Source organism: Notamacropus eugenii, chromosome 1 (assembly GCF_028372415.1).
Source record: "Notamacropus eugenii isolate mMacEug1 chromosome 1, mMacEug1.pri_v2, whole genome shotgun sequence".
NCBI classification, from domain to species: Eukaryota; Metazoa; Chordata; class Mammalia; order Diprotodontia; family Macropodidae; genus Notamacropus; species Notamacropus eugenii.
In genome coordinates this window covers 3,590,626-3,616,152 of record NC_092872.1, presented here as the reverse complement: position 1 = coordinate 3,616,152, position 25,527 = coordinate 3,590,626, and the positions used below count along the sequence as shown (strand labels likewise).

Below are 25,527 nucleotides of genomic sequence, written 5' to 3'. Positions count from 1 at the left end.
CAATCAACCACATGTTTTAACTGAATTTATGTGATTAAATGAATACTTTCAAAGTGCCTTTTGGCTGATTTTTAAGTTTTACTCTACAAAGTGTATAAACTGAACACTTAAAATTGGGGGGTGATCTTTTTTTATTGTATTTTTAGCTTGGAATTAGAAATGCCTTCTAAAGTGGTCCACTTGAATTTACTTCCTTCAACTACCAAATCCTGGGGCCATTTTCTACTGGAATCTGGATGTGTCAGTTTCCTCCATCACAAATGGCTCTTATTCTTAATAAGCACTTTCAAGACACTTGCTCCTAAAACGTCAGCACAGTGAGGGACACAGTCAGGTTCTCATTAGAAAAATACGTTCTAGGTTTCTGCCATCAGAAAACTGCCAAGACTTTCTCCAAACTGCTTCTCATGTGTTCAACATTTATTTATGCACTGAATAGCGAATGTGCTTCATTTGCTTTAGTAATTAATTGATTTGCTGAAAAAGAGTACAAGGTTATCTTATAATTTTGAGTATTGTTGGTACCCTGTGCTTGAACAGAACTATGTGATTTTAGAGAAAAACTACTTACTCCAAAGATACTGTAGTGCTTCCCATGTTGATTCCTTTTCTGTTTAGTTTGCAGTATTATCCTGATATAAAGAGCACTAGTCATCATCAGACTCTGTATGTACATCTTAAATGTAAATGGCACCAGTTCAGAAACCTGACTCTTACAGGAAAAAAAATGCATTTTTTCCACCTGAATTTCCTTCATTTTGCTACTTTCTTTAAAGGTCAAAATGTAGTACAATAGTTTGTCTATCAAAGAGTTAATAGAACCTGTCATTAAGGAGATAGAGCACATTGAAAATTCCCCAAATATATCAAAAAATTTCAAATTAATAAGTCAAAACTATGTAATGTTCCATTTGAGTTCAGTATTTTAAGAATTAGGAAAGTATACAGTAAGAGAAATGGGCAAGAAAACAGGAACTATAAGAAAAACAGAAGGGAAATTGAGATTACTTATTCAGGAGAAGAGAAAATGAAGATAGTGAGCAGTTTCCCATTTTCACTAAGGAAGGAAGGAAAAATAAGCGCATCTTAAAAGATTTGGGCTAAACCACTGCAAGGATTTGCCCGAAGTCAGCTCCTGAAGTAGACAGAGGTAGGAAGAACGCAGACAATTGTCTTGAATCATGTAGAGCAGTTGGGTTTAGAGGCAGGGAGGTAACCAAGACGGGCAATACTTTAAAGATTTCTGACATTTTGACCTTGCCTGATAAAATCACAAAAGAAGCTTTTGAGTGGAGGCTCTCTGGCAGCACGGAAATAGAGATCTGATTGTATTCCCATCGAGTACATCCTCATACTCAATTACCGATTTTTGATAAACTTCATTATGACAAGCATTTGAATGGGATTATAGAATACTGAGCATTTCATTTTAGTTATATATGTGAATCCCAGCCCATATTCCAGCATCCACATACACACACACACACACACACACACACACACACACACACACATTGAATTAGTGATTCCAATTTATATAATGAAAAAAATCAATGAATCATGAATATTCTTGCTCCCTACTACTCTCCAGTTGTTCCAAATTCTCATTAACTTCTCTTCTTTTGTTACCTATCCACAGTGACTGAGCTTGGAGCTGGTTTTGCTGTTGGCCCTTCTTTGTAAAAGTGCCTAGCAGAACTTTTTCTTTCCGTAGTACACATGGGATGCTTAAACGTGACTACCAGCTTTACAAAGCCATTACTTTGGCTGGAATCCACCTAATTGACTAATCTAGAGACCCGAGTCTCTACTACAGGCAAAAGAGCAGATTTTGAGATTTCCAGATAAGTTAGAGAGCTTCAAAGTCAATGTCTGAGAAGCGTAAACTAATGAAATTCCTGTAGTGTAGACACAGAAAAAGGGGTAATGCAGACAAGCCCTGAAAACTCTTAGCTATTATTATTTCTCTTTGTGCAGATTTTAGTTTTTCCTTATGGTAAATTCTTCTATTTTATAATTTACAAACTGTGATTTATAAATCACAAGATTCTCTTTCTCTGGGAATTCTTTCCCTTTTCCAGGATCATTAGATTTTAGAACTTCTCCATAAAAGGAAAAATCTTTCCAAGGAACTTTAAGTTTGTTTAAGTTCCTAAAAAAGGGCTGGTTTTGTGGGTTTCTTCCCACTTTTCCTGGTGTGTAATACATGAGTGACTGTGTTTATATACATGGTACACGCATAAGCATATATATTTTACTCTGATAATAATTTTATCATATTTGAGTTCACAACCCAAGTGATAACATGTTGCGCTATTCTTAGTTTAAGCTGGGGGTTCAGCTTGATAGCTCCTATGATGACACTGCTGCAGAGTCACATTTACCTTTTATGTCACGTTGTTTTTAAAGAATATTTGGTGTTATTTTACTTTATAATTTAAAATCTTCATGCCGTCCCTAGTAAATAAGGAAAAGCTAAGGCTATAGGAAGTTAGCTGCATTGCTAACCCCTCTAGCGCCGCGTACCCTAACTGAGCTCCATGTTCTCTTCCTTCTCCCCACACACATACCTTGGCCCTCTGGAAGAGGATTAGACTCCCTGATTCTTCGGGATTTGGATAGGAGGTTAGGCTGGCTTTGCATTCAGCTTAAAGTTACTCACTGAGCTGAAGACTAGGGCTGGACAGCACAGAGCTTCCTGTCTCCTTCTTCCTGCCTTGTTTTCCATTTGTCTCTTAAATGTTAATATTATCAATCTTACTTGATACTCACCGTTAAAGAGCAATGTTTTTATCGACCCAAAATTATGTTTAACTGTGCATTTAATTTTCATTTAATAAGATAGCTTTTACATTGGAAGTTTAATGTACTGTGAAACTTACAGCAATTTTCATTTACATTTGCCAAAAAATATTTTTATTACTTTTGTTGTTATTAACACCTATTAAGTACCATCCTGAAATACAGTGTGGTGTAGACATCCTACCCAGTCACTTTAAAACCATTATAAGCACCTTTCATTCAATGTTACATTACACTTGAGTCATTTCTATTATAATTAATAAGCAGCAGCAATAGTGGGAAAATCTCAATTTGAGTGTACATGGAATATCTGGTTATTATATTGGTTTCCTATAGTTATCTGCTATAGAGCTACAAATACAGAGAGGTAAATTGGCCTGAATAATATTCGGCTTTTGTAGTAGCTTGAATCATGTTAGCCTAAATCCAGTGGGAACGATCTCATTTGAGAAATGCTCTGTCCATCTCAACTGTACCTCCAAACAGTGGCTTCATGTCTATTCATAATAAGTAACCTGACATTTAGCAATCAACTGATTTCATATTTGGTATTTTATATTTAGCAATAATCTTAATGGGTATTCAAATGTTAATTCCATTTTTTTAAAGACGAAATAATGGAAAGAGTTCAAAACGCCCTTATTGTTCACTCAAGATTACATCAATGCAAACGATTTGTGTAAGAATTTGGCCACTTTTTTATCATTACAGTAATTATTGTTATTATTTGTTAGCTCTCACCATTTCTTGTGGGCATGACCCTTGGAGACACAGAGTAACTTAACCTTCATTTGCCAGTCAGCACGCAGCGTTCCAGGAGAGTGAGTCATTTATACATCCCAAACCCAACAGCACTGGTGATCCTTGCAAGGAACTATATAACATTAAATGCAATTCTCCCCACACTCCTCCCAAGGCACACGAAAGTAACCCCTCCTCTTTTCCTTCACTCTGACCTTTTTGTCCCACTTGGTGCCTGATCAAATACAGTTCTCCTTACAAGGAGTCTTACAGTCAGATTTCTTAGCTAAAGTAGAGTTGCCAGCTGATCACTGAATGTCACTTACCTATTTGATAAGGGTTGAAGCTTCTCTGCAAACATGCAATGATCAGTCAGATCTGAATTCGAATCTGGCTTCAGATACTTACTAGCTGTGTCACCTTGGGCAAGTCACTTAACCACTGTTTGCCTCAGTTTCTTCATTTGTAACATGGGAATAAGAACAACCCCCACCTCCCAGGGTTGTTGTGAAATTCCAATAAGATAATAACTACAAAGTGCTTAGCACACAGTAAGCGCTATATAGATGACGTCATCCTCATCATCGAGCGAGTGCCCATCTTAATCATCTGTTGCCTTTGATATATTTTGTATTAAAAATAACTAGTAGAATCCTTGGTCCCAATTTAATCCCAATATTATTCATATTTGTTAATTAATTAATTCCATTAATATAAGTATGCAGATTTAGCCTGTTGGGTACCTAGGAAAGCTGAGTAACTCTCAGGAATCTGGACATTTCACCCCGGTAGGACTACATGACTTTTAAATTAGAACTCTCCTTTCACCCATTCACATTCACATAAAAGTAAATCATAAATAACCCTGGAGGCTGAGACTTCTCCCAGCTAATGTGCAGCTGAAACCAGTTCCTTGCAAACCCTCAGTCACCCAGTTAGCGTATGCTGCTTAGGCAGTGTTTTTTACATACTTTCCATTGAAAACACTGCTTACTCAAAATAAATGAGCAGTAGGCAAGGCGGGCTTAGTGTAAAAGTCCATGCAAAATCACAAGCCCCTTGGGCTGCCCTCCTATCTTGCCTGTTCAGCAAAACTGAGACTCGTCTCAAACCCGTCCAAAGGTCGCAGAGGAGAGAAAGGGTAGCTTAGAGAGAAAAAGAAAAAGAAAAATCTTTTACACTAGGGAAAGTCAAATCAGTCATGCCCGACTGACTCCAAATAAATGGCAACAGGCCAGGCCTGCTTAATGAAAAGCCAGCACTAGAGAGCATGAAAAACAAAGTTTGTTCTTTCAAGCATAGTACATAAGTAAGGCATAAACAGATTATCCTAAATTACATAGTATTCTGTTTCACTAAAAATAAATTATAAATAGAAATGTACTTTATGATACAACAGACAATGGCTAAACTGTTATTTGAAAGACATACATTCTTCCTTGTAAGTAAATCTCCAAAACGGTAGAGAATTTTTTCAGCATTTTTGCTTGGAAAAATTCCATGTACTACATCTGAAATACTGCACAACTGACTGCAAACCAATGGGGACCGAATGAGTGGAGTTTTGCTCTTTAGAGAGTTCTCATCTGTGTTCAGATGCCTTGTATATGTGCAGGTAATATTTTCTTGAGACTGCATCTGTGTGATTCATATCCATCTCTTCTTTCCCCCTGCACCAATCAGTGCTTGTTAGAATACTTGCATTATTTTTACACTTCTAAGCATTAGGTAATGTTCAGTTTGTAAACTTCAATTGAAAATACAGTTGTAAGACAGAACAAGGCTATAACTGATTCCAGTTTTGTAAATGGAAGTGTGGCTTTCTTGTATATATTTAATTTGCTAGGTATTATATATTTAAACTCCACAGAGACCACATCAAGCATAAGACATCCTAAAATATACCAGGCACCTGAACATAGGAATTTTGATATTTATACAATAAGTACTTACTTTTATGGCTTAAATTTGTCTATGTTGCATATGTAAAATATAACCAAAATTAGCTACCATACTTAAAAATTGAAAAAAAATAACTTTTTGGTTTTTTGTATGTACTTGCTGCATTGGGTTTGCTTAAATGTTTTTCTCTTTTCTTAGGATCTGAGCAGCAAAGATATGAAGAGGGATTTATACATAGTTGCCCATGTGATCCGAATAGGTACTGTATACTTTAAATGACCAACTTTTTAAATTAAACATCTCTAGGTCATAAATCCTGCACCTCTGCTGCGGTCCTCCTGTCACCCTGTGTCTTCTTTCCCTTCTACTGAATCAGGTCCCATCTCTGGCCTTGGCTGTAGACTGAACAGCTGTGATGGCAGATAGAGACCTCCTCTCGCTTTCCCTCTTACTGGAGGCAAGGGTGTTCTTCCCGGTAGTCTAGATTTCGTTGTCTTCCTTCCCACCATACCCAAACCCCACCAGACGCCACCCCACACCCATTCCCAGGGATGCTATGACACCTTTATTAGAATATGACAGAATTAATGGCATGAACACTAAAGGCCACGTAAGGCTAAAAGAATTCATCACTACACATTCGAAAAGTGAAGCCTCAACAAGTAAGCAATAGCACTAGTTTGAGGAAGCGTGCAAAGGAGGGAAAGAGAAACAAAAGATTTTTGTTCACTAAAACAACTTTAATTTTTTTAAAAAGAAATAGCACTAGTTGATTATCCACCAAACTGTGTGTCTGCTTTTTCCCCACTAAATGAAGTCTATTACCCTGCTGTCTGTATTGTATCTTTTTATACTGTAGTCACAGGGGGAAAAATAGTGTTTATTATTTATATTTTTGTTACGATGATTATTGGATATTATTGGTATGATTAATATCCCTAATCAGCTTTTCTGGGAAGCAGATAACCAGATTGTTCCTTACGGTGCAGGGCATCTGTACATTCATACAGGCAAATGTTTTACAACTTCTTGTTAACAAAACAAAGGACCACTTATGGTGCCTGGACTTTGGGACTTTACTTAATGAAAAACTAACAGCAACCTATATTTTGTGTTTATGTGAGTGCCTTCTTGCCATTGAATGGGCAGCTACAGTAAGCATAAAAATCGACATTGGTCTGCTTACTGAAGACTTCCCTTCCTCATATTAAGGTGAAGTGAGGATTTGGCTCAATCCCCTGAAGGATGATATGGATCAAATAACTTCAGCTAAGAAGTGCAAGTTGACATCCTCATCCTTACATAAAATTGCTACTTGGCCAATATACTAAAGTTTAAATTACCAATATAAATCTTTTAACATTCCCAGGGCACACATTTCTATAAAATCCACATGTAATCAGATTTTTGTATTTGTCAAGGAGGAAAGTTAAAATGGAGTGTAAACAAGGTTGAAAATCCAAGCATAATTGAAGGAATATCGAATTGGTATTTAGGAGACCTAGGTTACAGTTCTGGCTCCGCCACTAGTTAACTTTGTGACCTTGGAGAAGTCAACTCCCATCTACGGAACTTATTTTCTTCAAAAGTCAAATGAAACTAGTTGGTCTACTTCTTGCTAGCGCTAGGTGGCACAGTGGACAGAGACCTAGGCCTGGAGTAAGTAAGACCTGTGTTCAAATCCGACTTCAGGCCCTATGACCCTGCAACTTACTTAACCTGTTTGACTCATTTTCCTCATCTGTAAAATGGAGATAATAACAGTAAAGCCCTCCCAGGGCTGTTGTGAGAATCAAGGGAGATAATAGATGCAAAGCACTTAACATAGTGACTGGCACATCCTAACACTGTATAAAGTTAGCTCTCATCATCCTCATCATCACTCATTGTTACGATTACTACAATAAGGATTGGCAGATCTGGCTTGCCACCTGTTTTTGGACAACTCACAAGCTAAGAATGGGTTTTACATTTTTTAATGATTGAAAGAAATTAAGAATACTATTTCTTCATGTGAAAATTATATGAAATTCAGATTTCAATGTCCATAAATAAAATTTTATTGGAACCCAGCCACACTCATACATTTAGCTGTTGTCTGTGGCTGCTTTTATACCACAATGGCAGAGTTAAGTAGGAGTAAAAAGACCGTATGTGGTGTTATTGCTTTGCACTGCTGCTTGGCAAACTACAGAGAAGAATGTAGAATATTGAATTCTGTAAATGCTTCCCAAGCTATGAATATGTTCAATTAAAATCATTTTCTTATTCGTTGATATCGGAATTTGTCAGTACTTCTCTGTGTGAAAAGACATTTTCAAAGATGAAATATGTAAGGTCTCATATACGTCAACATTAAGAGATGACATTTGCAATCAGTTTTGGTGAGGGAGAACACTAACATTGAACCCTGGTTAAGTGAAATGTTGTCTCCCCCCAAAAAAAGAATTCCATTCTTCTCTTTAGTGGACCTCTATTACCAAAAACAAGTCCTTTTTTATTGTTATTATTCATTTGTAGAAATTTACTTTCTCTCTTGTGATAGAACATCCTCTGTTTTGCCTCTAGGCCCTCAAAGCCTAAAACAGTTATTACCTGGGCCTATATATACATATATATACATATATGTATATGTATATATATGTATATATGAGAAGTTTCCCAACCTCTGGTCTAGGATCTTTGCAGTCCCTTCCAGCTCTCGCATTCTGTAATACCTACTATCCCCAGTATGTGTATATATGTCAGCTATCAAAGGGTATAAATGAAAGATGAAACCAGATTGAATCATGTTTTCTGACATTTCCTAGGACGTATGCTGCTGAATGATTCTAAGAAAGGTCCTGCCCACTTACACTACCGGCGCCCTTATGGCTGTGCAGTCTTAAGCATCGTAGATGTTCTTCAGTCACTTTCTGAACTAAAGGAAGAAAAAGATTTCGTTCTTAAAGTTTACACGTGAGTAGAGGAGGCAACGTATATCAAATTATTCAGTAACATGTGATCACCCATATATACTGATATTCTTGGAACTACGTTTTAGAGTAAAGGTTTTACAATTTTTGTGTTTCCTTTTCCTTTCAACATGATTTTCCCTTTCATAATTAATAATTAAGTTAAGGATCTAAAGCCACCTATGTGCAAATACTCATTACATTTTTTGATCTGACGGTGTATATAGACTTTTTCTTTTTCAAATAACAGGGATTTTTTATTTGCCTTCACAATAGCATTCTGCCACCCCCATTAAGTACATTTTTTTTTAAATCCCTCAATATGTAGCTAATAGTCTTGCAAACCAAATTCCTCCATGAGCCTCAACCAAAAATGTATATCTCTTTTTGCGTCTCCCTGGCAAGAAATGAATGTCATGTTTCAACGTCGTTATTTTGAATTTGTGGCTTATCATTATGTTAATTAGTTACAGAATCTTTTGGCATTTAGTTTGCAATTTCTGATGACCACAAAAATTGCCGTTATAAATACTATTACGCATATAAATCCTTTTCCTTTCTCTTTGGTTTCTTTGGGGTATGGGCCTATGGCAATATAGTTGAGTCAAAGGATGCACATAGTTTGATAAGTTTCTGGGCAGTTTCAAATTGCTTTCCATGGTTGCCAAATCAATTCACAGCTCCAGGATCTGGTCCATTATGTGTAGCCCTTCAGAGAATGATAATGAGTCATATTTCCCTGGCCTATTAAAAGAAAACCAAGTTCTCTTGAAGAACTGAGATTCACTCTCCATCACTTTACAACAGGAAAATTATAAACTGCATTATTATATTAGAATGCTTGTGGGACCAGTCTGAAAATGTGCCTGCCAACTACCATTTCTCACAAAAGCAATATACCTCTTCTTCTTGGCTATTAATAAGCAACTGGAGGATATAATTGAAGAAAAACATTAAATAAAGGGAAAGTTCACTGTACTGCATGTTCATTTATAAAAACTTCGATGAAAATAAAAATGCTGAAAAGTTATCAGTAAATATCTCCGTGAACTTTTCAATATAGTCTCTTCTACTTAAGAGAATTTAAAATCAATCCTTTCCCTCCTACGGTTTTCACTTTTTTTAAATAAATTAATCCTAGCCATACTATAGCTATTAGATGGTGCAAACTTTCCTAACACAATGCCAGTAGCTGATGCATCATCTAACATTTCTACGTTTCTGTTTAGCTTAAGTTTTGACCCCAGCAACTACATCTGACCTCTTTCAGAAAAACTGACAAAATCTGTTCTCAACTCGCTTTAACTTTCTTTCCTGGATATTTAGGAAGTGCTACACCACATTTTATTGGATCATAAGCCTCATTTAATGTTGGTTAATTACATTGAAAACATTATCTGTTTTCTTCCTTCTGTCCTTCCTCCCCTCCTTTCCCTCCTCTTCTTTAAACTCTCTTCGCCTCCCCTCTCTCCCCCAGGGTATCATGCCCTTACCTGAGAGAGTTCTGCCCAAAGGAAAGTCGGTTTTGATGACGGAAACCTACCTAGTTATTTTGGAGTTTACTAGTGAGGTATCTTTCTTTGAGAGCATACCTTAAACACAATTCACTTTGGCTCTCACTGCCTGGACTACAATCGGTCCCTCCCCAAACACCACGTAATGGTTGCTTTTGGGGGCCCCCTAGCTTAGAATGAACGTAAATAATAATTGTGTCTTTTTTGGCCAGCAACCCTGAGGGTCTTACCCTTTCAGTTCTATTTTTTTTTTACTAAAGGGCCTATCCCTTTAATAACTTCTTAAACAGGCATATTCACTGCATGAACCAGAACTTGGACAGACTGTAGCTTAAAAAGGCCAAGATCTCCCACTGCTTCCTGGGCAATCTCTAGTCAATCCTGATTGATATCTGACCACTGAACCCAGATGGCTCTGGAGGAGAAAGGGAGGCTGGTGTCTTTGCACAGCCCTGCCTCATTTAAATCCAATTTATTTGCAAGTCATGGCATCCTCTTCCTGATGTCATGGTCCTCTTGGAGAATGAAGGACTAACCACAATGACAGGCTGAGTCACCATATTCTAGAAGATTACTCTAGCTGTTCCACTTGTGAGGATCTACATTTTTACCTATCTTTTTCCTTTTTTAAGGAGCTAAAAGTAGTCCATCTTCAGCTTCCCCTTTCCCACTACACATACTCTGTATTTTTTTCTCCCTATCTATATCTGCTACTAATGGCTTTGGTTGAAATTTCAATTTCAGATTGGATTTGGTTAATATATTTCTTCAAGCCATGCTTTTAAGCTTAATTCCTTTAAAAGCAACAGCCAACCTTGATAATGATCCCAGTATGTCACTTTGCAAGTAGTGGGACTGGAGTAAGCTGCCTCTCTATGAGCTTAGTCAAACTAATTCTCAAAGATCAATGAGAGAGACCTTCCTAGGGAAGGTAGTACTTTTTAGCTTTATTAAAGATTAAATTGAGATTAAGATACAGGTAAGGGGTTTTTTTCCCCACTTAACAATGCTATTTAAAATTCAGACTTTCAAGCAGGTCCCCTAAATGATTATTATACAGAAAATGGTTATTGTGGACAGTATAAGAATTTCTCCTGTGACTAGTATAAGACTTAAACCTACATATTATAACAGCATAATGTATCCAACTCTTATTAGAAATATTTTTAAATGGGTTTCCAGGGAAAATTATGTTTGTTATTTCACTCAGACTGGAAGCTTAAAGTATTTGCTCATAGCTAACTGACAGTGTTATAACATATACTGAAGACAAGATTTTTGCAAAGATAATAACATCTCTTGTACAGCTTTAATCACTGGGATTGTTTTTTTTTTAAAAAATCAATTAGTTCTTGATATTCTCATAGTTGTCTTCTCAGTTTGCGGGCATCTGCTGGGGTACAGAGCCAGCTCTTACAATTCAGGTAGCAAAGCACGTTAAAAAGCACCATTAGAGCTTCCTTCCTTTGGATTTGTCTCTCTATGAGAGTCTGTCTGTCTGTGTTCGTCCTTCATTTTCAAAGAAGACCATGACATCAGAGAAATGATGACATGACTTGTATTTGACTTTGTTTTGAGTGAGGGAGAGCTGTGGAAGGTCACCAACCTCACTTTCTCCTCCTGAGCCATCTGGGTCCAGTGACCAGATATTCCTCAGGATCACTGGAGAAGGTCCAGGATGCACTGAGAGACCTTGGCCTATTCAGGTACTCACTTAGAGTGAGATAATGCTCATTCAGTGCATAGGCCTCTTTAAGAAGTAAGCAGGGAACAGCCCCTTTAATGAGCAAAAGAAAGAAAAAAATAGGTAAATGCAACTAAGAGGGAAAAAGCAACAGTTACTACTGATAATCATTCTGAAGCCAGGAGAGCCCTCAAGTGAAGTTTGGGCAGGGACCTATGGTTGTGCAATGTATGGGCTTCAGACAGACTGGAGTGGTCAGGGATCTCATTAACGTGTGCATAATCCACTGAGGCAAATCACACAAGTATGGGGGAAGGAGCACTGGATTTAGACTCCTCTCTCACATTTGGCAAGTTATTTTTCCTCTTCAAGTTGCTGTTTACTTACTTGTAAAAAGAGTTGGACAAAATCACAGACATCAGGCTAATGGTCTACATGGGGAAAACTGCCAAGAGTGGCCAGGACCAGGTTAAAATATATTTGGGAAGTGTTTAACAAAATAAACAGAAATGCAATATGACATAGTAATATAATTATAATTTATAATTAAATTATTAATTAATTACTAGCTAATAGGGGGAGTTAATATGTAGCCCACTGGCAGGGATCCATTTCTGTTTGAGTTAGACATTGATGGATAATAGGATCTCCAAGGTCCCTTCCAATAGTCTCTGCTCCTGTGAACCCTCTATGCCAGGACCATGCAAAATATGGCCCTCAGGCCAAAGGCAGTATGACACGAAGGACTGATGTATGCAAATCCCTCAGTAAAAGTGCCTAAGTGTCCTTAGGGCAGGCCTGCACAATATACCACCCACAGGCCACTTTGGCAGGCCATGTGTTGTGCAGGCCTGCTCTGTACCTTAGTATGGGACCTTCCATCGTTACTATCGTCAGAAAGAAAATGTGCTTGGAAAGTCATCCTATTTCTGCTCTCTGGGAGAAGAGTTGAAGAGAGAAGTGCTTCCGCTGAATGTGGAGAAGGAAATCCTGTGAGTGACTTGGAGGGAGCTGGAGGCATGAAAGAGGTCAGAGGCTAAATTTGGGGAGGAGAAACTTGGTGACATTTGGGAACAAATGAACAAAATTTGAAGAACAATCTCGAGGCCCAGTTATTGATACCTTTGGGTTGAAAGATGGGTTGGATCAAGGGCAATTGAGAAGGATATAGGCAGGATTTAGGAAAAACTGAAAGGATGACAGAAGATCTGGAAGGTGTAGGCCATGGGGTCTGAAAGGATAGACTCAGAAAGGAAAAGAAATCAAAAACAGAAGTGGCACAAGTAGCGTGAACTGGCACAAGCTGCATGGGCTTTGGGGAAAGCTGTGGAGTTACTGAAGTTGAGGAAAGGAAGTCAAGTAGGATTGTCAAGGCTTTGACGAGTGATTATAGAAGGCAAAAGTTTTAGCCAGGGTAAACACCAGCAAACAAGTTCAGCAAGACATTTTAAGTCTTGTTTTGTTGAACTAAATTTGTTGACTCTCAACATTTATGGAGAACAAGGGAAATTTTGCAGTGACATACTGACTTTGTGCTGTTTGTGTTTCTAACACAGTCAAGTGACTGTAATCTGTGTTCTAAGTGTAGACCAAGTTCCTTCCTGGAGAATAAAATGAAGGAACTCAAAGGATGCTTGTTAGGGAGAGTAAATTACATGTAAAGGCAAGAGAAATGAAGTTTCAGTGGGAAATGAAGTGATGTAAGGTGGAGGCAGGGAGACTTGGCCCTTGTCAAGAGGTTAGAGAATGAAAGAGCATTAAACAGAACAGAAAGAGGAGGGAAAAGAAAGATGTACATGTAGATGTTAAAAACTGATTGGAGGCACTTCCTCAAGAGGGGGGCACCAGATGCCCTGCAGAGCAAGAAGCTGTTTGTTCTTCAAAGAATGATCCAGTAGAGCCATCGCAGCTCTCTGTGAGTGATCACCCAGCGACCCCAAAGAGAAGAATGGTAGGAAGTGGTTCTTCCCTGCTTAGGAATACTGAGGAAGGCATTGATGACAGTAAAAGTGTTATTCTGACTTCCTGGAGGCCTGTATCCAAGAGAACAGGGGTCCTCCCAAGACACCAGATCAGGTGACAGCTGCCCACTTTTGGAGATCCACAAGGGCATAAATGGCGGTGTTCAAAGGAACCTAAAATGTATTGTCAACATTTATGAAATCTTGGATAAAAGAACCGAAAACCAAAGGTTTACTGGTTGTGTTTTCCTCATTGTTGGTCATTAAAGGCAGGAGATTCAGAAGAGAAAAATGAATTTGGGAAGCAATCAGCTGACCAAGAAAATTGTATCTGAGATTAGGAGCTGAATTTCTAGATCATGATTTCTAATGTTGTTGTTATTCAGTCTATGTAAAACTGATATCATATTGATTGCTTTCTCAGTGTCTGGGAGAAGGATGGGAGAGAGGAAGAGAATTTGGAACTCAAAATTTTTAAAAACAAATGTTAAATTTTTTAAAATATAATTGGGGAATATTTAACAAAATAAATAAAAATATTTTTTGAGAAATTAATCTGGAAGCTTGTACAGGACTGATGGAAAGAGGAGAATCAGGACTGGAGGACGTTAGGAAGTTGTTTCTCTGGTGCTGAGAAGATGTCATGAGGACTAGACTGTGACATGGACAGATTCATCCTCACTGATATATTTGCTACTCTCCCTGCAGTCTAAAAGTGGGAATTCATCCTTAAGATGCTTTGTGCTACACTGATTCTTTCCCCCTCTTTCCTCCATGGATAAGAAAGAACTTTGCGCCATGCCATGGGAGTCCTCTTTATAGCAAGTGTTCTGTCTCATCTTTCATCTGTAGATTCCCAACGTTTAGCAAGGTGCTTAGCATAAAGTAGATGCTTAATCAATGCTTATTGATAGATTGATCAATCCACCTTACTCTAGTAGGAGGAAGGAGACACAGTAGAATCCTTGACATTTCATTTGTAGCCCTTAGGCTTTTTGCTTCTTTTCCAAATGACTGAATCCATATGTCTTCCCAGCAGAATCAACAAGAGATTTGTCTAATTGACAAAAGACCAAAATCACGACCTTTTCATCCATGTTACATGACTCTCGTATGGTACTCTTGCTTCAATCAAGCACTTACTGTGTGTGAGCACTATTCGGACAAACAGTCCTTGTTCTCAAAGAATGTGTTCTTTTTTTTTCTTTCCTCATTTTGAGATTGGGTCTCATTATCTAACTTGGGCCGGAAGTACAGTAGCTACTCAGAGGGTTGATTCCAATGTTGATGAGTATGGAAGCTTTAACATGCTCTGTTTTTTCAACCTCAGCTAGTTTGCCCCTCTTTATTCAGTATGTTGGCACTCCATTCCCAGAGACTTACTATGTTGGTGGCAGACTTAATGCAGACGCCCCACATCCCACAGCATCTCAGAACTCCTGAACTCAAACGATCCACTAACTTCAGCCTCCTCCAGTAGTGGGGCTTACAGGCATGCATCACCATAAATACCCAACAAAGAACTTATATTCTAATGAGGAAGACAACATATTCATAATTTGGTACCTCCAATAGAAATGAAGGGCAGATGTTATGTAGCCTTAGAGGGAAAGTCACTAAAGGAAGAGGAAAGGGAGGACTGGGAAAGATCTCCAGGAGGAAGTGATGCTTAAGTTGAATATCAAAATAAGACAGAGATTCTAAGAGTAGGAGATTAGCAAGGAGAGCCCCCCATTCCAAGCATGGGGGACAACCTGTGCCTAAGTCCAGAGACAGGCGATGGAAGGGATGGAAGGAGATGGAAAAGAACAGCAAAGAGACCAGTATAACTGGACCATAGAGTTGTGGAGGGAAGGTCGTGAAGAATTTTAAAAGTCAAACAGTTTATATTTGATCCTAGAATTAAAAAAGCAACTACCTGAGGTTATTGAATAGAGGCATGGCATGATCGTATCTATGGTTTGGCAGATGTTTGGAGGATGGAATGGAGCGGGAAAAGATGACTCGGGGAGACCAGTTAGAAGTCTATGGCAATAAATAGTCCGGGCTCACTGGTCATAGAGGAAGAGCTGGGACATTGAGTTGTTGTTGTTGAGTCATTGCAGTAGTGTCTGACTCATTGTGACTCCATTTGGGGTTTTCTTGGCAGATACTGGAGTGTTTTGCCACTTCCTTCTATAGACCATTTTACAGATGAGGAAACTGAGACAAACAGGGTGAAGTAACCTGCCCAGGGTCACACAGCTCTTCCTATAAGACTAGTTCCCAACACACTGGCTATAGAGTGCAGATAGATTCTCTGTTGCTCCAACTCCCTAAAGCTGATATAGCTCTTATTCATAAGGATTTGGATTTTCTAGAACAGTATATGTACAACTGCAGTAACACTTCGTGGGGACAATGAGACCTGGCTAGGAGACAACCTTGCTATTTCATCCTAAAGTGTTCTTTTGGTTCGAATCCCAGTTCAGAAAATAAACACTGCAAGCCATCTTAGAGGTTATTCCAGTTAGTAAGACGATGTTGGGAGGAGAGGTTGGTCCTTGCATTAAAAATGTAATTCAATAAGACCCCAATAGATTGCTTCCCAACCTTTCTGGAGTCACAACCTCCAGTCATTATTTATTTTAGTGTCACCCTGTGTTTAAATTGCCAAATGGCACAAATTTGATTTACAGTGGATTAAAATTCATTTGGCTTTCAGAAAATCCATCTAACTTGAATATTGCTTTTAGCAAATAAAAGTATCGACTAAACATTTTTCCTTGGCGTGAAATTTAAGATGTGTGAAATTCAGACATGTTCTGTGGAAATAGAAACATTTTTATTTAATAAGTTATGATCAAAGTTAAGAGTCTTCATGAATTTATAATTATTGTATTAGTCCATTTATAAGCTATCTCCAAATATAGACCATACTTAGAGTGATATATGTAGGCATACACTAAACATAGCATTGATCTTAAGCTAACCTCTGATTTCATACAAGCCAGACTTGGGGAAAAAGTGTAGTGAGTATTCAAACCAAGCCATTATTTTTGGGAAAGATATATAACATCTAAGTTTGCTAACTGTACTTTATTTGCTAGACATATGAATTAAAATTTAGTCATTGTTCGTAAGGTGCAAACTGTATGCTAAAATTGGCAATGCATTATTTGTAAAACTTTTACTTTTCCTTAATTCTTCAAAAGAGACGTGGTTTCATTGGTGTGGTCAATCCCTCCCCTTATCCAGATGAAAAGCATTCCCCGTGGAATGACTTGTGACCAAAATAGTCATCACTTGGTAATCAGCCTTCTTGTGCTAAAACTCTTTCTGTCTTATGATAAGACTATATTTCTATATTTAACAAGATTGTAGATGTTTCAAGGCCTATGGTAAAGGCCTATATTCTTGATCATTTGTAAAGATTTTACTATGAAGTCATTGAAAGAAGCAAATCCTGTCTATGAGATAGGTCAGCAAATAAAAAGTATGCTATATGGCCTTTCAACCCTTTATTCAGACTATGTGCTGTAGGAAGAGGACAACCATGAGGTGAGGGATGAGCAATTTGCCATGAAAGGATCTTTTGTAGGAACTGGAGATGTTTTACCTGGAGAAATGACTCAGGGGTGTCATGCTAACAGTCTTCCAGTATATAAAGGATTGCCATAGGGACGATGGATTTGAACATGACTTAGTTGGCCCCAGAGGGAAGAACTAGAAGATGGGCAAACTTCAGCTTGACATAAGGAAAAAACTTCTTCACAGTTAATTCAACGGATCTTAAAACGTGACCCATGAACCCTGAGGGTCTTCAAGGTCAAAATTGTTTTCCTACTAACGCTAAGACTAATAAAAATACCAAATGATCTGCCTTTTTTCACTCTCATTCTCTCATGAGCGCACAGCAGAGTTTTTCAGAGGCTATACGACCTGCTAACTAAAGATTTAGCTGCAAACATGAAGGCTGAGTTAATATCTCAACTGCAGAATTGTACTTTTACCTTAGAAATGGACAAATCTACAGATGCGACTGAACTTGCTGTTTTGCTTGTATCTGGTTTCAGAACCAAGGTCCTGAATAACGTTTTATAATCTCATGATTTATCCTGATACAATTGTGCTGACATTTGCCCAGATGGTATAAAAGCAGTGGCAGTTAAAAGTGCTGGCACCTTGGCACAAATCCAGGCAATGTCAAAACTAAGCTAGGAGTCACTGAGTTCTTCAGCAACACAACACATGGGGGGAATTGCCAGTTTCACTTAAGAATGTCCTTGATGAAGCAATAAGCATGAATAGTTTTACTAAATCTCAGCCCTTCAGTACATGTCTTTTTCAATATTCTGGGCAATGAAATGGGAAGTATGCATAAAGCACTTCTGTTGCCTTCCTCAATAAGAATCTTGTATCAAAAGAAAAACACGTGTAAGATCATTTGAGTTGCAAGCTGAACAAGCTGATTTTTTTTCCTGGAACACCATTTTTACTTGAAAGAATGACTGACAGACAAACTGGGGCTATTCATTCTTGAATATTTAGGAGACATTTTCTTGAAAAATGAACTTCAAGGAAAACAACTGACAATATTTGTTGCTGGTGATAAAATTCGAACTTAAGCAGAAATTAAAATTTTGGAAAACTTATATCCACCACAGTAAGCTTGAGAGCTTCCCATACTTAAAGACTTTGCTTCTGAGATTGTTGGTGTTATTTACAAATGTAATTTTTTGATATTGTATAATGAGATATGTCAACATCTCAGTGAACCAGTATTTTGCAAATGACTAATTCATGATGGTACTAAATTATGCATAGGTAAAAGGTTCATTCAAAGTGCAAGATAAACCGATGGATTTTAAAGAAACAGAGTATGAAAAGGTCATTGATACTCTCAGATTCCATATTGCAACTAACCTTTAAGAAACTACTACTTGTCAAGTTTTAGTATAGTATGAAAGAAAAATATCCATAATTATCTGAAAAAGCTATTAAAATACGCCTCTCTTTTCCAACTACATAGCTATGGGAGGCAAAATTTTCTCCGTATACTTCAACCAAAATAACATATCACAACAGATTGAATGCAGAAGCAGATATGAGAATCCAGCTGCCTTCTAATGTCAGACATTAAAATAGTTTGCAAAAACGAAAACATACCACTCTTTTCACTAACATTTTACTTTTGGAAAATGTAGTTATTTTTCACAAAAATTTTATTTATTTTAACATATGATGGGCTGATCATTGTTCTTTTCAACAAATTGAATATTTTTGTAAGCCACTAATTTTGATTTCTAAGATGATAAATATCACTAGGTGTAATTCACATAAATAAAAGCTCTTTGAGGTCCTCCGTTGAGGTTTAAGTGTTTAAAGGGGTTTTGAATCACAAAGTTTGAGAACTGCTAAGCATAGTAGAGTTAAGCTATCCACTAAGGTTCATTCCAGCTCTGAGACTCTCCCGTCAGTATGTAAGCATATTCAACCGAAATGCCTTTTTGAAGAAAAAGGACTAGTTCTATAGTGGCCGAGCTTTCTGCAGCAGAAGAGCGAAATAAACCTTGAGCAGACTGCAGTTGGAGTCTGAGGTCGCTGGTCCGGCTCTTTGGATTTTGTTCTCCATCTAGTTGCATTTTCCATTCTTGCGTGTCTCTGAAATGAATTTATTTCACCATGAGAAATATTTTTTCCAGAAATAAATGAAGACGGACCTAAATTTACACAATCAGTGTGTGTCTAAATGGTTGAACATAAATTGAATCATATTTCAAATGTACTGATGGGAATTCCTGGTTTCAAGGACTACTATTGTGAATATTTTCATAAACAAAGGTTAGCCTCATTTTATCTTTTCTGTAAATCCAGATTTTCATGTAGCGGTTTTTCAAAAAGTTAAGCTCAGGAGGGCAGGGCCAAAACAGTAGAGTAGAATCAGGAACCCAGGTGAATTCTCCCAACATTCCCCTCCAAGCAACTTTAAAATAACACTTCAAGTCAAATTCTGGAATGGCAGAGCCAACAAAAAGTCAGGATGAGACATTTTCCCAGCCCAAGAGAACTTAGGAGCTCAGCAGGAGACATCTATGACATCAGAGTCACAGATGAGCCAACCCAGGGCTCCTGTGAAGGCAGTACCAGCAGCAGCAGGTCTTGGAGGCAGCTGTAAAAGCAGGAGTTTCAGGATCTCTCAGCCCAGAGATGGCAAAGGAGTCAAACAATTGGTCAGAAAGAGATTACAGGGACCTTGATGCAGCAGTTACTTATTGACAACTCTATTGACCATACATAGTTCCAGGGTGGAGAGGAGTACTCATGGTCAGACACAAGGGAATGCCATCCCTGGTCACAGTTCCAAGACAGAGGGGAGCACTAACTTTTGTGTTTACAAGAGAGGAGAGAATTGATCACAGTTCTACGGCCAAAAGGAGTGCTAGTGCTCGTGACTACAGAGGAGCAGAGGCCTTTCTTGAGTCTTAACCTAAGCACAAACCAGGAGAGCAGTGACCATATCTCTTCCTGGATCACAGCATCATGGAAGCACTAAAAACTTGCAAACCCCAGAACTAGCTCTGAAAACAGCAACATTTAAAAGCCTGAAGCTTAGAGCACTGCCTCCTCGCCCTCAGGGGAGCAGACCCCAACTTTAACATAAAGTTCAGAATCAACAAATAGGCTGGAAAAATGGGCAAACAACAGCAAAAAAAGAACTTGACCATAAAAAGGTACTGTGGTAGCAGGGAAGACCATGACCTAAACTCAGAAGAAGACAATGTGAAAATAGCTACAAACAAAGCCTTGAAGAAAAATACTAATTGGATTCAAGGTCGACATGAATTCCTGAAAAAGTTAAAAAAAAGAGATGAGTGGTAAAGAAAAAATTGAGGAAAGAATTGAGAATTAGGCAAGAAAATTACGAAAAGAGAATTAACAATTTCACAATATGATGTTCCAGAAGGCAAAAAAAGCTAGATACAACCCCAAAATATTCTAATCAATAAAACTGAGTATAATCCTCCAGGGGGAAAAAATGGATATTTAATGAAATAGATGACTTTCAAGCATCCTGATGAAATGATCAGATCTGAATAGAAAACTTGACTTCTAAACAGAAGACTCAAGATATACATAAAAAGGTAAACATGGAAAAGAAATCAAAAGGAACTCAATAAAGTTAAACTATTTAAATTATTGTATGGGAAGGTGATACATATTACTGCAAAGATATTTATTTTTTTGTTTGTTTATTAGGGTGGTTAGAAGTAGTCTACATAGACAGAGGGCACAAGTGTGAATTGGTTATATTAAGATGATCTCAAAGAAAATGAAGGGGTGAGAAGGAGAGATGCACTAGTAGAAGGGGAAAAGGAGAGATAGAATGGGGGAAATTATCTCACATAATGGAGGTGCACAAAGAAGGACTTTTACACTGGAAGAGAAACTGGTGAAGTGGCAAGCAGTGCTTGAACCTTATTCTCATCAGAATTGGTTCAAAAGGGAAGAAAATATATATAAACTCAGCTGGGTATGGAAATTTATCTAACACAACAGGGAAAAAGAAGGGGAAAGGGATAAGAGAAAGAGTGAGGGTGGGATGATAAAAGAGAGGGCAAATTAAGGACAGTAGTACTCAGAAGCAAAATGGGTTTCTGAGGAGAGACAGGATAATGAACAGAAGAAAATAGGATGGAGGGAAATGCATGGTATTCATCATTGTGCAGCTAGGTAGTACACTGGATAGAATGCCAGGCCCATTGTCAGGAAGACTCATCTTTCTGATTGAAATCTGGCCTCAGACACTTACAAATTGTGTGACCCTGGACGAATCACTTAATTCTGTTTGCCTCAGTTTCCTCATCTATAAAATGAGCTGGAGAAGTAAATGGCAAGTTATTCCAATATCTTTGCCATAAAGCGTCAGATGCAGTTGAAAAGGACAGAACGACAACCAAAACTGTGAATGTGATGGCACACACTCACCCATAAAATGGAAGTGGTTGGCAGAATGGTTTAGAAACCAGAATCTAATAATACATTGTTTACAAGAGATACACTTGAAAATGAGTTAAGATGAGGAGATGGAGCAAAATCTATTATGCTTCAGTTGAAGTTTTAAAAAGGCAGCGATAAGAATTATAATCTCAGACAAAACAAAAGCAAAATCAGACCTAATATAAAGAGACAGGGAAACTATGCTTTGATAAAAAGGTACCATAGACAATGAAGCAATATAAAAAAGGTTCACAGCAAGTTTCTCTGATAAAAACCTCTTTCTCATACATATGGGGAACTGATTCTAATTTATAAAAATAAGAACCTTTCCTCAATTAATAAATTGTCAAGGGATATGAACAGGCAGGTCTCAGAAAAAGAAACTGAAGCTATAGTCATGTAAAATACTCTAAGTCACTATAGCTTAGAGAAATGCAAATTAAAATAACTCTGAGGTACCAGAGTCTCACACCTGTCAGAAATAACAAACGCTGAAAGAGATGAAGGAAAATAGGTACACTAATGAATTGTTAGTGGAGTTGTTAACTCGTCTAACCATTCTGGACAAAAAAATTAGAACTATTCCCAAAGGGCTATGAAACTGCGTATACCCTTTGATTCAATAATACCACTACTAGGTCTGTGCCCCCAAGGAGATCAAAGAAAAAGTAAGAGGATCTATTTGTAGAAGACTATTTATGGCAGCTCTTTTGGTGGCAAAGAACTGGAAATTTATGGGAGGACCATCAACTGGGGAATGGTTGAACAAGTTGTGGCATATGATTATCATGAAATATTATTGCACTGTAACAAAGAATGGACAAGATGGTTTCAGAAAAATAGGGGAAGACTTATATGAAGCTGATGCAAAGAGAAGTAAATAGAACCAGCTGTGACAGGAACATAGTATTGATGATCATCTATGAAAGACTTATTCTGATTAATACAGTGATCCAAGACAATCCCATAGGATTCATGATGAACAGTGCTAGAGAGAGAACCAGTGAACTCTGAGTGCACATAGAAGTCTGATTTTCTCACTTTTTTTGCAACTTGGCTAACATGGAAATGGTTTGCATGATTTCGCATGTACAATTGATATTATATTTTTTGTCTTCTCAGGGGGTGGGGGAGGTATGAGAGAGCAGGAGAGAATTTGGAACTCAAAAATATTTTAAAAGAATGTTTAAAATAATATTTTTAAAAGTTAAAAACAAACTGCATTGTAGCTTCATAGTTTTTTCATTTTGTCTTCCATTAGTATCTCATGCTTTGCTTACTGAAAAACTCAACACTGTGTCTTACTCAGGCAAACCTTGGCAGGATTTCCTTCTATCGTTGCTTACCATAGAGTGTGAAGCTGAATTATTTTTATCTTACTTGTCAGGAAACCAGGCTTTTAAGGTGATCAGCAGACAAACCAGCACTGTCTTTTCGGTATGGTATTTTTGGTACACAGATCAGAAAATTTCTTCAAGATTTAAGGAGATAGTATATGGATAATGACGAATAAACATAGACCAGAGAGGAACCCATTCACAAAGGATTCTTTTGGCCCTTTGCCATTGACAGGTTGATCTTAGCTCCCTTGTTAAAAACTAATATAGGGCATTTATTCTCAATGAAGTATATTTTTCTTATGGTCAAATGATATTTATAAAGCACTTAACATGGTGCCTAGCACAGAGTAGGTACTATTAAAATGCCTGTTCTCTGTCCTTATGGCCCATCACTAATTAGGAAAATAAGAAGTTGTAAATTCTCAATCATTTACATAGTGAATTAAATTCATCGTTGCTCTCCCCTTTCTACATTGCAAGATTAAATAGCATGAAATCACTGATAATACACAGAAAGAAGATATTTATTGAGCACCTACTATATACAATATATCAGCCCTACAGTCTATTACCCAGAATTTAGCTTGGTAGAGATTAAGACCATAATAAAAACTACAATAAATCATGTCATCACAAGGAGATAGAATTTTAATTTGGCTCTAGCAAAAATGGAATCAGATGCTAAATGTATTTAAGACTTAAAAGGTTTTAATCCAGCTGGAAGACTGGCAGTATTAGAATACAATCACACACAAGCCTGGCAAATTCCTAGAGATATATCCCTCATGATTATGAAAAGATTCCCAGCTGGTAGGCAGTTCCAGGACTGATAGCTTACTGTTTCTTGCTCCCTTTCAAAGTACAAAAATACCAAGAAATGTTTGTCTTATTCATAAGGTAGAGCACTCCCCATCCTTTCCCAGTGCAATGTTTGCTGTGCTGAGAAGTTGGGTTGATTCCAGGTTAGAAACCAAGAGGATATCCAGATTGAACGATCCTGGGACTTGCGCACAGATGTCAAGGCCGTATAGAGCAGACATGGTTGTTGGCAGTAACATTCAGAACACCTCTCACAAGGTAGAGACAGCCACCATTCCTGCCTGGGCCTCTCGAATGCTCAGGGATTATAAACTATTTGACAGTGGATGCTCCATGACATCTCTCGTGAGCTTCAGATGGCCCCTCCAATAGTCACTGGCTCTGCCTATTCTGTTGTTACTCCATAACAATCACTTGGAATTTCATTTTGTACAGAAATTCTGCTTTTGTGTCTTAAATCATTATCTCCCATGAAAATCCTTTCTCAGTCAGTTTGAACCTTCTTTTTCTGGGGGAAACTCAAATAATTCCAATAGAATATTATTAGTCAACAGTCATTTATTAATGACCAATTATACGGCAGGCACTGTGCTAAATACTGAAGATACAAAGAAAGTAAAAAACATAGTCTTTGCTTTCAAGGATCTCACATTTTAATGGCAGGTACAATATGCAAAAAAAGTACATACATGATATATACAGTGTAAATGGAAGGTGAATCAAGAGGGAAGGCATGAGGAGTGATGGAACCCAAGAACAGCCTCCTGAAGAGGGTGAAATTTGAACTGAGTCTTGAAGCAAGCAAAGAAAATCAGCAGGGAAATGAGAAGGGAGAGTCAGAAGTGGAGGGTTACATAGGAGGGCCAGTAAAAAGTCCAGTGTCATTGAATCATGGAGTACAATGAAGAGAGTTAAGAGTAAGAAAATTGGAAAGGTAAGAAGGAACCAGGTTGTGAAGGGCTTCACAAGCAAAAGATATTTTTTAATCATTCTTTAATTTTTTAATCATTCTTCTTTTTAATTTTGAGTTCCAAATTCTCTCCTTCCCACCAGTCTCTCCTCTACCCACTGAGAATCAATGTGATATCAATTATACATATGAAATCATGAAAAACATATTCCCATATTAGCCATATTGCAAAAAAAAGTGAGAAACATAAAGTTAAAAATATGCTCCATCTGCACTCAGAGTTCATCACTTTCTCTCTGGAGACAGATAGCATTTTTCATCATGGATCCTTTAGGATTGTCTTGGATTATTTTATTGCTGAGAACAACTAAGTCATTCACAGTTGGCTATCAAATAATATTGCTGTTACTGTGTACAATGTTCCCCTGGTTCTGCTCACTTCACTTTTTATCAGTTCATATTCCCAGGTTTTTCTGAAAGCATTTTCCTCATCATCTCTTATATCACAATAGTATTTCATGATAGGTATCACTTTAATTTCCTATTCTTTGCCACCACAAAAAGAGCTGCTATAAATATTGTCGTGCAAATAGGTCCTTTCCTTTTTTCTTTGATATCTTTAGGATACAGATGTAATGCTGAGTCAAAGGGTATGCACATTTTTATACCCCTTTGGACATAGTTCCATAATGTTCTCCAGAATGGTTGGACGTTCATAACTCCACCAAAAGTGTATTAGTGTCTCAATTTTTCCACATTCCCCTCCACCATTTGTCATTTTTCTTTTCTTTCATGATCGCCAATTCAATAGGTCTAAGATGTTACCTCACAGTAAAGGAAGATTTTATATCTTGTCCTGGAGATAATAGAGAACCACAGGTGTTTACTGAATAGGGGAGAGGAGTGTTATGTGACCAGAC

At 37.7% G+C, this 25,527-nt stretch overlaps 1 protein-coding gene across 1 annotated transcript in view; it reads left to right on the top strand.

Moving 5' to 3' along the window:
* Positions 1 to 25,527, top strand: part of DOCK3 (dedicator of cytokinesis 3) — a 409,824-nt gene that overhangs the window by 241,217 nt on the left and 143,080 nt on the right. Inside the window, exons 11-12 of the mRNA XM_072612190.1 lie at positions 5,644 to 5,704; positions 8,256 to 8,403. Coding sequence (XP_072468291.1) covers positions 5,644 to 5,704; positions 8,256 to 8,403 — 209 coding nt within the window. The remainder of the gene's footprint in view (positions 1 to 5,643; positions 5,705 to 8,255; positions 8,404 to 25,527) is intronic.